This window comes from Dromiciops gliroides, chromosome 6, assembly GCF_019393635.1.
Source record: "Dromiciops gliroides isolate mDroGli1 chromosome 6, mDroGli1.pri, whole genome shotgun sequence".
NCBI classification, from domain to species: domain Eukaryota; kingdom Metazoa; phylum Chordata; class Mammalia; order Microbiotheria; family Microbiotheriidae; genus Dromiciops; species Dromiciops gliroides.
In genome coordinates, this window is record NC_057866.1 from 156,230,602 (window position 1) to 156,248,586 (window position 17,985).

At 38.4% G+C, this 17,985-nt stretch overlaps 1 protein-coding gene across 3 annotated transcripts in view; it reads right to left on the minus strand.

Annotated features, from left to right (window-relative positions):
• Window positions 1-17,985, minus strand: part of INPP4B (inositol polyphosphate-4-phosphatase type II B) — a 965,936-nt gene that overhangs the window by 300,830 nt on the left and 647,121 nt on the right. For all 3 annotated transcript variants that reach the window (XM_043973131.1, XM_043973128.1, XM_043973129.1), the window contains one exon: window positions 4,186-4,297. In XM_043973131.1, the coding sequence (XP_043829066.1) occupies window positions 4,186-4,297 (112 nt within the window). The remainder of the gene's footprint in view (window positions 1-4,185; window positions 4,298-17,985) is intronic.

Genomic DNA, 17,985 nt, shown 5'->3' on the forward strand with positions numbered 1-17,985 from the left:
TTGCCATGTTTTTACCCTCTTTGTGGATAGCAATGCTGCATCAGAGCTCCCTTTGTATTCAAAGGGAAGGAATTTGGCTGAAAAATAACTCAAATTTGTACGATGCTGGGCCAAATTCTATTCTGGAGAGACTAATGCATTTCCCATGGACTCACAAAATGAATAATGGATATGGCACAGAGAGGCGAATTTAGTTTTGGTTCCAGTTGCTTGAACAGGCATCTGGTGGCGTGGGGGTAGTGAAATGAGAGCTCTGTTTCGAGTCCAAAGATCTTGGCTCTTCCATTTACATGGGTATGTCACTTCTTCTCTGACCCAGTTCTGTAACCTATAACATAGGCCTTCATAGCTCCTTATAAGAACATAGAAGCTAAAGGGCAGGAACAAGTTTGTGTTTATCTTTCTATGCCCAATACGGATATGATTGAAAGCTGATTGGAAATGGTTGAGAAGACAAGAATCCCACTGTGCTTTTTAAATTGATAGAGCAAAATGCCACCTCAAATAATCTCCTTCAATAAGGCATGTTCTACACAGGGGCTATTATGAAGATTTCTTGAAAAGATATAAAAACAAGGTTATTCTGTTCAAGGATCCTTTGATGATGAAAATCATAGAGCAGAGGTATGTATGCTCGTCAAAGGTGTTTGCCATTGGCGTGATGAACATCTTTCAGATAATCCAAATGGAAAAGGAATCCCCTACTAGCAGTAAGGTCTTCCAGATATTCCTGTTTGTTGATTATGATATGATAAATCCCTGAAACACTGCAAATTCTCCCAAATTATATCTAAGTCTCTCAAATTTATTTTACCTAAATTTCCATGCAAGGGAAATAAAATATTTCTATTGCCCAGACAATGGTATTCAGTTGAATGTTCACTCTACAAAGCTTATCCATCAGAATATTTGGCTAGGAACAACACTTCAAATGGCCAATGAAGTGAGCCCAGAGTTTAACAGGTTGGATTTCATTTGGGAAAATGTGAAGTCCTTTTAATGATCTTAAACTTCTTCCTGAAATGAAGGCACACTTTTGTTTTGACATCAATATTCCTTCTGTGATTCTATAAGAATCTAAGTCAATATCTCCAAAGAAATGAATCTGTGAGACTACGCATTAAAAGTAATGGAGAAGTATATGTTGCACCTAGGTGGGAGGCAACATATTACCACCAAAGTACTATGAAGGAGAAGGGAAATAAAAGATATTGTTAGAACAAAAAAGTATAACTAGAAAAGGAAGTGAGGTCATAACATAGTGAAAATAAGCAATGTCAAATGGAAACTCTGCCTCTTTCACTGATACTCATAAGAAAAATTCTTTCATATTATACTTGTAGCTGACCTAGAAAGATAGGAGATAGATAATAGTGTGGTTATATGGCTGCAGAGCTGTTTGTATAACTAGAGCAAAACAAGAGTTACTGAGTTGCAATCAATAGTTACTGGGTGGGTCTTAACTTTCAGAGAAATACCTAATGGAGTGTCCCCAAAGACTTTCTTTTTTTTTTGTTCCTGTGTTTTACAAAACTTCAATCAGTGATATAGATGAAACCATAGTTGGGAGGAAGGAATGTACTGGCACTTTAGAACTGTGAACCAAATCAAAGAAGATGGAACTCAATAGGGATAAAAATAATATTCTATATTTGGATGAAAAAAATCAACTTCACAAGTATAGGATGTATATAGGTTAGACTACCTTTAGAAAAAAGAAAACCTTGGGTTTTAATCCACTGGGGGCTCAAAATGACTCGATGATAGCAGCCAAATATGTTGGCATTGATGATAATTGTAATAATAATAATGGTTAACATTTATATAGCATTCACTATATGTTAGGCACTGTGAAGCACTTTATAAATATTTGCTCATTTGATCTTCATAACATCTCTGAGAGGTAAGTATTATTGTTATCCCCATTATTACTAACTGCTGCCTTAAAAGATGCATTACTTGCAAAACAAGGGAATAAATGGTTGTGCTGGACTCTGCCCTGATCTGATCAAATCAGGAATACTGTGTTCAGTTCTGACCATACCATTTTAGCAATGACAGACAAGAGATAATTGGTCCAGAAAAGGATAATGGAGATTATGAGAGAACCAAATTTGTTAAACAAATTGTAGAGGGTGAGCCTGGAAAAGAGAACACTTAGGAATTGTATAAGAGTTTTCAGTGAATGAATAAATTAATAACATTGAGCAAATACTGTGGGGACACAATATGAAAGTGAGACAACCTCTGCTCTCAAGTTTACATTCTAAATGGGGAAAAACTTATATAGAGGAGTGCTAGGCATGAATAGGAGTTAATATTGGGGAAGTAAAAAAGAAGGCACCAAAGAATGATTGATTGCCATATCTAGAGGCAATGGTATCATTCATTTGATTAGAATTCTTATGTGGCATGGTCACATGCAAAGACTTAAGTTCTCCCAGGCAAGTTCTTAGGTGGTCTAGGTCAGAGGATGAAACAGCAGAAAATGGCTGGGGTGAAAATGAAACTGGAAGTATTTTTCAGATATAAGTTGATCTAAATAGACCCTAAGATGCCTTCTGTCATTCGATGAATCTATGATTTGAATTGAATGATTTTCTTCAGTGTTTTATAGAGGAGTGTCATAAAGAAAGAACTTTATTAACTTTCAGAGGATTATAGAAATGGGAGTTTTTCAGGGATGGACAAATCACATTATCTATTGAGCAGATTTTCATGTACCTCCATCATTAGACATAAATGACTTTAGATCAGAAGGGTTTTTTTTTTTTCATAAAAACTGTACCTGTAGAACGAGGTACCAACTCTAGATAGAAAAAATGATGATTTATTTTCATAGATTCTAGAGCTAAAAGGACTCGGTGGGATGAACACCCTTTGATGAAATCCACATTGTTTTCAAGTAGTCTACTGTCTATTCCCTGCGCTTGTCATTCCAACATACCCTCTATGAGTTTGCACTTTTCACCTCTTAGAATCTTCTGCTTCCTTCAAGACTCATCTGAGGGCCATGTCTTTTCTGATCTCCTCAGGTATCAGAGAATCTTTTTTCTCTTCAAATTTCCTTGTAGTTACTTCTATCTTTAAACATATTGCATCCCTTCAGTAGAACGTAGCCTCCTTGAGGGAAGCATCTGTTCTGTCTTATGCAAGACTTTGCATGGTTTCATGCACATGGTTGGTATTTAATATAGATTAAACTGAATCTCATACCCTCATTTACAGATGAAGAAATAGAACCAGAAAGTGACAAGTTGCTTATGTAAAGGCAGGCACTGAACCTTAGGTCTTCTGACCCTCCCCGTCTGGGACTTTCCTTTCTACCACACTGCCAGATACATGTTCAAATGAGGAGCATAATTTCAATCTGCTTCCAATGTATCATTTCCAAACTTTCTACATGCATCTGTAGAAAATGCCTTTCTCATTTAAGACAGAATTTTTTCTTGCAAAGATGACAATTTTGCTTTTCTTCAAATTCCTTCCCTTTGAAGACCAAAGGGATGCTGGGGCAGTCTAGCCATAAAGAAAGAAGGTGACAACAGGGCAAACAACTGCTGCCATGGAGAAAAGCACATCTTGCTAAGCTTCAAGGAAGGAACATTGACTGGGCAACATCTTGTATGCAGCCTGCCTCCATACCTCACCCTCTTTGTCAGACTCTTTCCCTTCCTATAATTTCATAGTGTCATATTTTTCATCCAAAAAGCTGATCAAATTTTATCTAAAAATTTTATCTAAAAATCAAATCAAATCAAATCAAAATTTGTCTCTTTCCAAAGAAGCTATTGGAAATGGAAAACAGCTCCTCTTTTACCATGGCCTTGCCATTTTTAACACTTTCATGAAGTGGTTAATTATTACAAAAATGGAGCTGAAATGACTATCTTTGTTCTGTTAGGAAGGAGAGGTGCATACCAAGGAGAATTATACCAGTGAGTAAATGTTTCTGAAGAGCATACTCCTGTGCAAATGTTTTTGTTTTGGTTTGTTTTGGTTTGGTTTTTTTAGTTAAGAGGATTGAACCCCTATTTTATACTCTAGTTCTGGGGCTGCTTTCTCATTTTATTTTGTGAATAATGAGAGTTTAAACCCCACTGTGGTGTTAGCAACAGAGGCATCTGGTGCAGCTGATCATTTCTAATTTAATTTGTGCAATGAGTTGCCCGAGATCCTTCCTACCTTTTGTCCCTGCGCATCTGTTGTGATGTGGTCAGCTTCCCCATCCTCTATCTCCCCCATCTTCAAAAGATTGACTTCTATGGTACCAACAGCTTTTCCACCATCGGAAGTTCTGAAAGAAAAAACAAAAGGTGAGATCTTCCTTCAGCTCATAGGTGTCCAGGAAAAGCAGCTTTCCTCAAGGTAATATTTTCTGGGCAGCCCATTATGTAGACTCTTTAGTTGTATTAAAGTCCTTTCTTATAAACATAAAATGAATGCTAACAATGGGATATTTCTCCCATAAAACTCCATTTAATGAAATGAACCATAGAAATATAAGAAGTCATGGGTGAATAAGCACATCTCATGAAGGTAAAATCATTTCATAAGTACTTATCATTTTAGGACCAAATATCCTTAAATAGGTACACAATCTTGCCATTAATAGTATACCAATTTCAGAATTTTTTAAATTTTCTATCCTGCAAATCCAACCCTTCAAGACGGTTTCCCAATGAAGGAAATATAGATAGTAAAACATAGAAACTACAGAAAAGGTAAATCAGTAAAAGATATTGCGTGGTGGAAAAGACTGCTGAATTAGATACCACCTTTGGCACTGCAGGAAAGTCATTTCCCACCTCTCAGGTTTTTGGGGGTTTTTTTCCATATGTAAAATGTGAGGATTGATATTACTGGGCATATACCTCTTTAAGCCTCCCAAAGCTCCCCTTTCCCTCCCAGCTAAGTACTTCCCTGCATATTTCACTGACAATATTGAGGCCATTTGCCAAGAAATCCCTCTTATCACCTGCTCTTATGCCCTACTTATCCCCTACTCTTCATCACACATCACTGAGACACTTTGCACCATTGTCTCCTCCTTCACTCTTGTCTCACATGAAAAGGTAGGCTCATCTCATCTCCAGAGTTTATCCCAATCCATTCTGTCTTTTCCAACAAACTGCACCCCCCGCCATTATCACTACTGCCTCACTAATCTTCAGTCTCTTCCTATCTACTGGTTGCTTCCCTATTGCCCATAAATATTACCCTGATTCCTCATATCTCCTCCCTTCTGTGGTTTGACTGCCTGAGAGAGCCATCTCTAATTAGTGGCCCCATTTCACGTCCTCTCGCTCTTCTATTAACTTTCTTCCGTTAGGCTTACGACTTAATCATTCAGCTAAAACTGCTTTCTCCAAATTGACAAATGACCTCCTCGTTGCCAAATCGAATGGCCTTTTCTTAATCCTCATCTTTCTTGTCCTCTCTGCAGCCTCCGTGGCATCTGATCACCCTTTTCTCCTCAATACTCTCTTCTCTCTAGGCTTTCCTTGTTGCTCCTTACACAGGATGTTCCATCTCTTGACTTCTAGAATTTTGGCTGGCTCTTCCCCATGACAGGAATTCTCTCCCTATTCATCTCTGAATCCTCGCTTCCCTGGCTTCCTTCAAGTGTGAGATCAAATCCCATTTTTTACAAGAATTCTTTTCTGATAGTTCTTATGTCGAATACCTACAATTTATGATGTATGCATATATGTATATATAAGTATGGATGTGTAGACATGTATGTATATATGCACACGCACATATGTATATATGTACATGAAAGTAACCATAATCAAGCTAAAGAAAGGAAAGAAAGAAGGAAAGGGAAATAAGGAAAGGAAGATCAATAAATTAGACATAGATATGTTTGTTGACTACTTCACAGAAAAAGCCATCACAGAAGTTTAGAGTTTCTTTAACAAATGATCTTTCTCATTCTTTTATAATCTATTAATATTATTTGATATTGTACACATATATATTTATTATAGTTATTCTATAACTAAAAATTAATTATTATAATTGATACATATGTCTGTCTTGATTATTGAGTTACTTTCATGTTGTCTCCTTCATTACATTCTGAGCTCCTTGAGAGTAAGGACTATTAAAAAAAAAACCTGTCTTTGTATCCCCAGAATTGATTGGTGTCTAATATACGGTAAATGCTTAATAAATATTTGTTGACTAATTCACAGAAAAGGCCATTAGAGAAGTTTGGAGTTTCTTACATAATTATCTTTCTTAGTTTTCTTTGTATATTTAAGTTGGGTTTTTTGTTTGTTTGTTTTTTGCAGGGCAGCCCTCACTTGCCCAGGGTCACACAACTATTAAATGTCAAGTGTCTGTGAGGCCAGATTTTGAACTCAGGTCCTCCTGAATCCAAGGCTGGCGCTTTATTCACTATGCCACCTAGCTGCCCCCTAAGTTGTTTTATGGGTGTTAATTCCATAATAATATTTCTTTTTTAAAGAAAAGGAACTCATATCAAAATATTCATGACTACTCTTCCTATGGAGGCCACAAACTAGAAAATAGAGCTCATGTGCAATGATGGTGGAAGAGCTGAACAAATTGTAGTATATGAGCATAATGCATAATATATAATATGCATATATAAATGCAAATATAACACAGTGAACATAAGGCATTCAGAGAACCTGAGAATACCTGCATGAATTGATGCACAGTGAGGCAAGCAAGATCAGAAAAGAATATACACAATGACTACATTAATTCTAATGAAAATAACAATGAAAACAGAAGGGAATGAGTATTTATAATCTACTATGTGCCAGGTACTGTACTAAGTGGTTTCTGCAAATATCTCATTGGATGGGCAAGGAGCCAATGTAAACAATCTAACAGAGAAACTATAAGCAAAGGAAAACTAATGATCTACATGCATACATGCATATGCACATGTGCGTGTATGCATATACACATATAGGATACATTTATTTATATGTGTGTACATGTATATCTAACACATAATAGGCATGTATGCTGTGCATATATAGAGATGTATATGTGTGTTCATACATATACCCATGTGTATATGTATATATGCAAACATAAAATTTAGTATAAAGTAAAATAAGGACTTTGTAAGATCTCTCCCAGCTTAACTTTAATAAACAGAAATGTTTCTTTTCTTCTTCATAAATATTCTTTCAGGATCTCTTCCTTTTGAATCAGATTTTGATTTGGGTATTTTACCCTATTTCCATGCAAAATGAAAGAATTAGACCAGATAATTTCTGTTTTCTTCTAGCTTTATATTCTATGATTTCCCCATGATTTCTATCATGCAAACTCTTTTACCGAACTAAAGTGCTATGTGAAGAATAGGCTCAAACAATGGGAAGATTCTTTTTAATGTACTCTAGGTTCCCCTTTCCAGAAAACAAAGCCTAGCTGATAAATGGTAATACTGCTGGCAATACTCCAAGACAGTATTTTTATTTTTATTTTTTTGGTGAGGCAGTTGGGGTTAAGTGACTTGCCCAGGGTCACACAGCTAGTAAGTGTCAAGTGTCTGAGGCCGGATTTGAACTCAGGTCCTCCTGAATCCAGGGCTGGTGCTCTATCCACTGCACCACCGAGCTGCCCCTAGAATTTTTTTAAAAAATACAACTGACTCTTCATCTGAAATTATACATTTTATCTTAGTTTAGAAAGCAAATCCATTTTTCCCTTTCCATATGTAACTTTAAAAAGTATTCATTGGTTTAATTTTAAAATAGCTTATATTTGTGTAATGCTTCAAAGTTTGCAAAGAATGTGATGTAGTACATAGTTCTGGACTTTGAGTTAGGAAGACTTTGGTTCAAATTCTACCTCAAGAGCTATGTGATCCTGGGCAAGTCACTTAACCTTTGTAGGCCTCCATTCCTCATCTATAAAAGGAGGAGACTGGACTACATGAACTCTAAAATCACCTCTGTCTCAAATCTAGTATCAAATGAACTTTAGATATATCTTATTCTCATGATTACTCTTGGAAGTAGTTAACATTCCCATTTTACTGGTGAGCAAACAGAAATTAAGAAAGGTTAGGTGTGACTTGTGCATAGACTCATGGTGAATGTCAGAGGTGGGATTTAAACCCTGGTCTTCCTCATTTTAAGTCCAACACTCCACCTATCATAGAAAGCTACCTTTCAAAAGCATATTAATTAAATGAAAAGCCAACCTAATAAGAAGTTACTAGATGATTGGAAGCTTTTTGTCCAAAAGCCTTCAAATTACAAATTGAAAAGAAGCTTTAGAATTGTTCCTTTAATGAAATTAAAAGGAGAGAAAGAATTTCTGTGGCATTGCTAATACCACTGTAATAAAATTATTCTGCACACAATGAAAGGGGAAAAGGATTTGCTCATTAAGCAATGTATTAAAATTCCTTTTTGATAAGAAATGGAATACAATGCCATTTGTTCATCTTAAATAATAATGCTCAATGTCAGGTGGAAAAAATAATCGATGAAATGCAAATATTTGTCACACCTCATTATGACTGCATGAATAGTAGGTGAGGTCTTTGAAGACAGAGACAGAGAAAGAGAGAGAGAGAGAGAGAGAGTGAGTGTGTGTGTGTGTGTGTGTGTGTGTGTGTGTGTGTGTGTTTTCTAAAACTGTAATAGCACTTTTCCTATATTGACCACTTAACAGATATGCTTGGTGACTTATATTAAAAGGGTACTATTAGAGAAAGTCACATCCAACAGAAGTCTGAGGTGACCTTAAGAATTTGCTAATTCTCTACTTAGTATGAGAATTGAGGACTAGCTGGGACAAATTGGGGTGTGGCACATCTCTGAAGGACTATTCAGTACAGGGAGGTTTCTGACATTAGCCCAGATCTGAATTGCAAATCCATTCTTTTTGTGATTTTTAGTGTACATTGTAGAGAAAGAGGTGACCTTGAAATCAGGAAAGACTAACTTTAAAAAAAGGCCTGCTTTTACCTTATAGTGGTTGTGTGATCCTGGGTAAAGGCACATAAGCTCCGAAGGAGTGCCCTAGACCAAAGCTTCTTATATTGTGGATCTCAAACCCATATGAGGTCCTGTAACTGAATGTGGAGTTGGCAAAAAAATTGGCAACAGTAAAAAGTTCTGTATACATATTTTATATACCTATATACCCAGGGTCATGTAAAAATTTCTCTGGCTAGGGGCAGCTGGGTGGTGTAGTGGATAAAGCACTAGCCCTGGATTCAGGAGGACCTGAGTTCAAATCCGGCCTCAGACACTTGACACTTACTAGCTGTGTGACCCTGGGCAAGTCACTTAACCCTCGCCCCCCTCCCCCCCCCAAAAAAACAAAACAACAACAACAACAACAATAACAAAAATTTCTCTGGCAAATAGGAGTCAGGAGTAGAAAAAGTTTAAAAAGTCATGCTCCAGACAACTCTCTAAGGTTGTAAATTGAAGAGGTCCCCATCTGCATTAACAGAGGACTTTCCTCACATGGATCTCTTTACACTAATGAAATTATGGGTGTGGTAAGAGGAAAAAAAAAATTAAATCACCTTTTTTTTTCTTCTATTGAAAACAGTAGAGATCCCACCCGTGAAGCACAGTCTACCGAGCTAACTCTGCTTTCTTAGTTTTGGCCCCCTTTTAGGGCACTCTTGAAAGGTCTCTGACCATATCCAGAAGCCAAAACAGGACTTTACCTTAGAAGGCCAAAATGGGGAGGGGGGAGGGGCTTTCTGAGGAGAGCCACTGAACTCTGGACACTGGCATCCTCCTTGCCAGCTCCAGTCCTCTGACAGTCTGCTCCTCATGGGATACCTCCAACCTTCACCTCCACACCAGGGTCTCTTGTTTATGGAATATCCTTCTCCCGGGCTTCCCCTCCCCCAGCCCCTACTAGAAGCATGGCTAAACTTTCTAAGGGAGGGGTGGTCCCCTCTCCTGGCACAGCGACACCTGCAATCCAGCCATCTTTCCATTCCAAACACTGCCACTCTTCTCAAATGTTTCTGCTTCAAATGATAGGTGGACTCTTAATTCCCTTTGAAGCAAGTATTCAAATGAATTGAGAGGAACTGACTTATAAGCCCAGTTTGGGGTACCTGAGATATCTTTGTTTTCCGGCATTTTCACTGAGGGAAAAATGGGGAAACTTTCAGACTGGGAGACACAGATTATCCTCGCATGAACGTAGCCTATGGGAACAAAGAGTGCAGTGATCTCTGCAGAGCTGGGATCAGTCAAACAATACCAAGCAAGTCAAGCATTTATTAAGTGCTTACCATGGGCTAGGCTATGGGATACAAGGACCAAAAGGGAAAGAGTGCCTACCCTCAGTGAGCTTAACTTCTGTCTAAATTTGTTGTTGTTTGTCCTTCATTCTGGAGGAGGACTAAAGACATAGGAAGGGTGATATCTTGACTTGCAAGTGAGTTAGATTTAAGAGAGGCAGGGCTGTGCAAAGTCATCAGCCGCACTCTCTTTTCTAGGGTCATCTGAGTCCAGTGGCAAGATAAGAGATCAAGAGATCAGGACAACTGGAGATGGCCCTCATGCAGTAAAAGACCTTGGCCTTTTGAATATAAAGTCTTTCCCAGGTATCAGTTTGTCTGAGTCAATGCCCATTCAGTGATTTAGGCCAGGTAAGGAATGAGGCAAAAGATATGGCCTAGTTTACCTGCTAAAAAGAAAAAAAAATCAAATCAGGAGGGGAAGACTTCAGGGTTTCTGGTCAGAACAAAAATAATTTGTAGACACACCTGGAGAGATCATCTACTACCTTAATTTGGTCCAGGTATATTGATTGTGTGCTGATCCTCAAATCCAATTAATTCCTTGCCAAGGACTAGTTCTTTATGGTATAAATATCCCTTTACCCCCCACTTTGGCACCTTGATCTTATTGGAAGCTGCCTTGGAAATCTATTTTTGAAATATTTTCCCTCCACATTGTATAGTTTTGGCCTTTCTAGAACCATAGTCAGGACCAGTAGTGGTCATGAGGCTATGCTGCCTCATGATTGATCTGTACTACAGGTTCTTTCACTGGGTAGGACCAAGAGGACTAGAATGCCGAGACCTGAGTTTTAACGCTAATTCTTTACTAGTTAACTATATGACCTTCTATGGATCATTTAACTTCTCTGGGCCCATTTGCTCATCTGTTAAATGAGAGGGTTGAACGAAAATTAACTTCTAACATTATTTCCAAGTATTAAATACTAACTTACTTGCAATCAAAGCACATTATAATCCGTCAGATTGTCAGTGCTTCTGTCACTGAGATTTCAAAAATTGCACATGCTTGAGGTTTTAAGGACTGCACACAGCTGAAAAAAAGCCATAGGTCAGCTGGGCTAACCCCCAATCAATCAATCAATCAATTAACATTTACTAAGGGGAGACAACATAACAACAAATATGTACAAAGTAAGCTATATACAGGATAAATAGGGAATAATGAACAGTGGGAAGGTACTGGGGTGAAGAGGGGTTGGGGATGGCTTCCTGTAGAAGGGGGGGATTTAAAGGAAACCAGGGAGGTGAGTAGTGAGAGCTAGAATATTCCAGGAATGGAGGACTGCCAGAGGAAATGCCCACAGTCGATGGATGGTACATCTTTTCCCTGGGATAGCCTTCAGGGAGTGTCACTCTATCAAATAGTAGATATTGGAAAGTGATGTGTAAGCAGACAAGAAAGGCAGGAGGGGGCTAGGTTATGAAGGACTTTGAATGCCAGAACATTTTGAATTTGCTCCCAGAGGCAATAGGAAGCCACTGGAGTTTACTGAGGAGAGACTGGACCTGTATTTTAGGAAAATCACTTTAGTGGCTGAATCAGGGAATGGATTAGAGTGGGGAGAGACCAAAGAGGTGAGGCTGATAAACTCATGAGTGAGTTCTTGGAGATCGATTATTCATGTCTTGTCTCCAATAATGGCTCCCTCACACGTATACTTTCTAGGGAAAGAACAATGAGTTTGGATGAGCAACAACTCTTGTAGAAGGGTAGTCCTTGCAGCGTCTAACACCACCTCCTGCTTTCCCCATATGTGAGGGTTGTATGACCTAGTTTGAACTTGCACTTTGGCAGTTGTCATGGGCAGAGTTGTCCTATCTAACCCTGGCAGAATATGATTCCTAGCTGGACCCCAAGAGGAAAGCTCACCTCCATGTCATCACTGTCAGGGATGAAGAATACCTAGTATTATAATACATGGAATTAAATGGCACAACTAGTCAGTGGTAAGTTTTTATAATACTGTCTACTGCTTTTAAGATCAATTTAGCAAATGACTTCCATCTTTTCCCTAGCCATGTAGAATAGGAAGGAATTTAGTAAACCTATCTTATTATAGCAAATAATTTAGTTACTTAAGGAGTATGCGTAGCCTCTTGGCCTTCTCCATCTTTAGATAAATACTTAATATTACTTAGTATTTGTTGGTATTGCCCAATAACACACACACACACACACACACACACACACACACACACACACACACACACACACACACACATACCCCCTAATGTTTTCTCCTCTTTTCCAGTAGAAATCTAAGTTTCCTGAAGGTAGAAGCTGTGGTTTGTTTTTTTTTCTTTGCAATTCTATCACTAATATAGTACCTTATACATAGAAGGGTTGAATAAATGTTTGTTGATTTGAATTGTGCCTTTAAAAATGGATTTTGAATAATACCTTGCTGTCTCACTACAGTCATTCTGAAACCAACATATAACTCCTGATGAAGTGGGCAGAGGTGCTTCTTTGCCTAGACCATCTCTTCCTAGCTGCTACCTCAACTCTTGCTTGGGCTTTCTATCAAGAAAGATGACCTTCATACTTGGGATAATATATCAAAATTGGTTATCAGGAAAGTGAAAATAGCAATAAAATAAGAAGTTGCAAAGACAGTCCTTTGCTAGACTCAATGAGTTCAACTTACCTGACATGGAGATACTACATTCCAGCTTGGGAGGTGGGGGGGGGGAGAGGGGTTGGAGGGGTACAGATAGTGATCACTGAAAAATGATTAAAAATGAGTGACACACGAGCCAGCTGGGTGGCACAGTGGATAGAGCACCAGCCCTGGATTCAGGAGGACCAGAGTTCAAATCTGGCCTCAGACACTTAACAATTTCTAGCTGTGTGACCCTGGGCAAGTCACTTAACCCCAATTGCCTCAAAAAAAAAAGAATTTGAAAAATGAGTGACATGTCCTAAATCTGGAAGATAGCAAATGCCACCATGATTTTTACAGAGGAAAGGGTGAAAATGTTCAATTATAAACTAGTAGGTTGTTGTTAATTAATGGTAAAATAGCTGAAAAGATGAATAAGATAATCAGAAGGGAGAATATGGTCACTAAAAGCTGGCAAGAGCTGATTAAGGACAAGTTATACCAGAAACTAACCTCATTTTGGACAAGGTTTCTAAACTAGAGTAGAATCAGTGTAACAGAGTGGATGGTGTTTGGATGAGAGTTAGGAGCACTTGGGTTTAATATCTTTCTCTAAGATTTCCTAGTTTTGCAACCTTGAGCAAGTCATTTAACCTCTGTCCTCCTTTCCTCCTTTCTAGGATTTATCTACTAATTTATAGATGAGTTGCCATTTGCTTTACTGAAGTGAATTTCCCATGTTGACAAAAGCACAGATGTTTCCCATATTCATGAATTCTAGACTATTTGATCAGGGAAATGACATCAACATAATGTATCTTGGGCTTAGGAGGATATTTGAGAAAGTGCCCCTTGGGATACTTCTTGAGAAACTGGAGAGCAGCATGCTGGATAGTACACTTGGGTTTGACAAATGGACTAAAGAAATTGAAAAACAAAACTTCAGAGTCAGAGAGGACTTTAGTAGCAATCCAAAGCCACCCATACACACAAGGAATTCCTAACACACTCAAGTGGTCATTCAGGCTGAAGAGAATGAATGATAGGGAACCCACCACTTCTCTGAGATACTGATTCTATTTGGAGATAGGTCTGATTCTCAGGAGGTTTTTTGTGTGTGTGTGTGTTTGTTTTTGTTTGTTTTTTGCTGTCATAAAGCTTAAATTGGAACTTCCAACAAATTACCCTGGTTTTGCCTTCTAGGGACAAAGAAAATAAGTCACGGGATCATGGATCTAAAACTAGAAGGTCCTTAGGAGGCCTATACTTCATTGATGAGGAAACTGATACTTAGGGAGAATAAGTGGTTTATCCAAGGTCACACATATTAAGTATACAAGGCAGGATTTAAACCAATGTTGTCAGTGCCCTTTCCCATAGTACCACACTACTTCCTATCTCCCTTTCCTATGACAACGCTCTAAATATTTTAAGACATCTATGAAATCTCCTCCCACCCCACATCTTTTCATAACTAAACATTCCCAGTTTCTTCAACCTATCCTCATATGACATGGGGAGTGAAGGGAAGAGAATAAGCATTTATGTAGTGCCTACTCTACCCCACCAATGTGCTAAGTACTTTACAAGTATTATCTTATTCAATCCTCACAACCCTGGATATAGGTGCTATTTATATTCCACTTGACAGTTGAGGAAACTGAGGTAAATTGAGGATAAGTGGCTCATTCAGATTCATACAACTAGTAAATGTCTGAGGTCAAATTTGAACTCAAGTCTTCCTGACTCCAGACCCAGACCCAGTGTTTTTAGCCACTGTACCACCAACTACCTTTCTGACATGAGTGCCAATTGCTTCTTCAGGAAGACCCCCTACCTTATCAATGACCTGTTGCATTGAGAAGTGAATAGAACACTTCACATTTGTTCTGAGCAGGACAGAGTACTGAAAGAATTTAATCTCTATTTCTGGAAGCTATACTTTTCTTTCTGTCACCCAAGATCCCATTAGGATTTTTTTTCCTGAGATGTCACATGGCTAACTCTTTGAGCTTGCTGTCTACTACAGACAAAGCACTGTCTACCCCTGACTCCCCCTTCCTGAAGTTGATTTTTTGAACTCAATTGGAAGACTTTGCATTTATCCTTATTGAGATAATCTTATTAGGTCTGGCCCGATGCTGGCTTGTCAAGATCTATATAGAATATCATTCTGTTACCTGGTGCATTAGTTCTCTCTCTTCTGGGTTTGTATCACATGCAAATCTGATGAACGTGCCATCTATGCTTTTATCCAAGTCTTTGCTAAAATGTTAAATAGTTCAATCAAAATCTGTAGGGAAATTTCCAACAAACTGCTGCAGGGCTCTGTCCTTGGTTCTATTCTGTTTAACAATTTTATCACTGATGTGGATGAAGGTATATTTGGCAAGCTTATAAAATTTGTAGATGACACAATAATAATAGGGGGCATGGAGCAAAGAGAGCTAGCAAATGTACTGGATAACAGAATTTGAATCCAGAAAGGTCCTGACAAGCTGGAACAATCAGCTAGAATGAATAAAATGAAATTTAATAGATATCAATAGAAAACCCTCCACTCAGGATTGTCAAGGATGAGGGAGATGTGGAGGTAAAGTGGTTCATACGAAACAGAATCAGTTGGTCCAGTGGATCACATATCCAGTAACAGTCAGCACTGTCCCCCAAATTTATCACAACCTTAGATGGCATTGATAGAAGTCCAGAATACTCTATCCCAAATCAGTTCCCATATGGATGATTGTTTCATTTGTGGGCATTACAGTTTAAAAGAAAAACTGACAAGGTGAAATGTTGGGGGTCTCAAAATTATGTCCTATGAGGACTAGTTGAAGGAGCTTATTACATTAGCACAGAAAAGCTAAAAATTCTAGGAAAGTAGGCAAAGGTTAGCTCAATATAAGAGGAAACTTCCTAATGAGTATGACTATCTAAAAGTAGAAAAGGTTGCCTTGGCATATAATGAGCTTCCCATTCTTAAGGGTCTTTCTGTGGAGACTGGATCAACATTTGTTGAAAAAGCTATAGATCAGCTTTATGACTTATGAAGGGGGTAAAGCAGATGTAATGTAATACTTGGATTTCTTTGTTCAGGGTGCATGAACTGATCAAAGCCTTTATACCTGGGGTTCTTGATTTTTTTTTTTATTTCACAGGTGCTTTTGGCAGCCCAGTAAAACTAATGTACTCCTCAGAATTAAGTTTTGAAATACACAAAATAAAATGCATAAAATTACAAAGGAAGAAGGAAGGGGGAGAAGGAAGAAGGTTTTACTGGCCCCAAGCAAAATAAACAAACAAAAAATAAATAAAGTCTTGCTTGAGACAAGGAAAAAAGGAGGAAAGGTGTTTAAGCCTGACTAGTCCACCAGCATCAGCATAAGACATGGAGCAGGGGTAGAGAGAAGCATTGCTGGGTGAACAAGAAGGGAACAGGGCCTAGGAACAAAACCAGTTTGCCCACTGACATTTCAAACTCAATGGACTGATTATTCAGTTCATTATATTATCCTCCAAAATCATCCCTCCCTGTTTCTTTTGAGAACCCCGCCATCTTGCCAGTTACCCAGATTTACAACCTCAAAATAATCCGTGACTCTCCCCTTTTCTCTTTTCTCTTCTCCATCCCTGTCCTTCCCCACCCCCTACACTCCCCAACAGATGTATAAGTTGTCAATTCTATCTTCACAATGATCATATCTGTGTCTTCTTCGCTCACTCAGCCACAACTCTAGGTCAAATCCTCATTACCTCTTATCTAAAATACAGTTATGCCCATCTTATTGGTCTCCATTTCTAACCTTAGCTACTCTTCGCACATTCAACATTCCAAACTGGCATCTTAGCTGTTCCCAGAATTCAACATGGTATCTTCCATCTAGATGGTTTTTCATAGACTCTCTGGAAAGTACACTCTCTTCACCTTTATCTCTGAGAATCCCTTCAATCTCAACTTAGATGCCACTTCCTATAAGAAGCCATTCCTGAATTCTCTCTGTCCCTCAGTCAGTTGTTATTGCTTTTTCTCCCTGCCTGAAATATTCCCTCTCTTTTACTTATCTATGTATATTGTATAGTTCCCTCAATTGTGATGATGATGATGTTGATAATAGCTAGCATTTACATAATGCATCCAGGTTTGCAAAGCCCTTTGTCCTTCAAACAACCCGGTGAGGTAGGTATTATTATTATTATTCCCATTTTCCAGATAAGGAAACTAAGGCAGGTAAAGTGATTTGCCCAGGGTCACACAGATAATACATTTCTGAGGAAGAATTTGAACTCATGTTTTTCTCACTCCAAGTTCTAGCTGTCTCTAGCTGCCAATAGAGAGTAAATATTTTGAGTTCAGGATCCGAATCATTTCTTTTTAACCATAGTGTCTTACCCACTGTAGGTACTTAATGGATGTTTGTTGAATTGAATTGCAAGAGTCACGCAGTAATGATGTCTGAAATGGAAGCAAAGGTCTGTAGCCAAGACTGCCCCTTGTAGAATCCCATTGGCCAATGGGCCAACATCCATGGAAATGACCAAAATAAAAGGTCAAAATCAAGAACAACCATCAAATTCACTAATAGGAGGGAGCATGAAGATGTAAAGTCAGAGGCTAAGGAATCGAGACTGAAGTACCAGCAAGGTAACACAGGGAGGAGTTGGACAAAGTCACCCTGGCTAGCCTAAACTCTTTACAAGCATGGTCATCTGCTCTTCACACTCTCCTGAATTCCTTTTAGCTCATATCTTAGTATTAGTGCCACCCTCCAAAGTTACTCCAGAGTCTCTAAGGGCAGCAGCCTTTCTTCTTTCAGTTGCCACAATTTTATTACCTGGACTCTGGTCAGGACCATGCCCTTTTCTTCTTAGAGACCTTCAATATGCCCATTTACCCATCTTCGTTACAGCTTTCTCATCTGTAAAATAAGGGGGGCTGGACTCAAGGATATCCAAGGTTTCTCCTAGCTCTAACAGTCTATGATTCTAAAACAACAACAACAACAACAATAACAACAAAAGTCTATGATTCTCTGAGTCTAAGAAAATCAGGCTATGATAATAAAGACCTGATTCAATCTCTGTAGAGAAAAGAAATTAGAC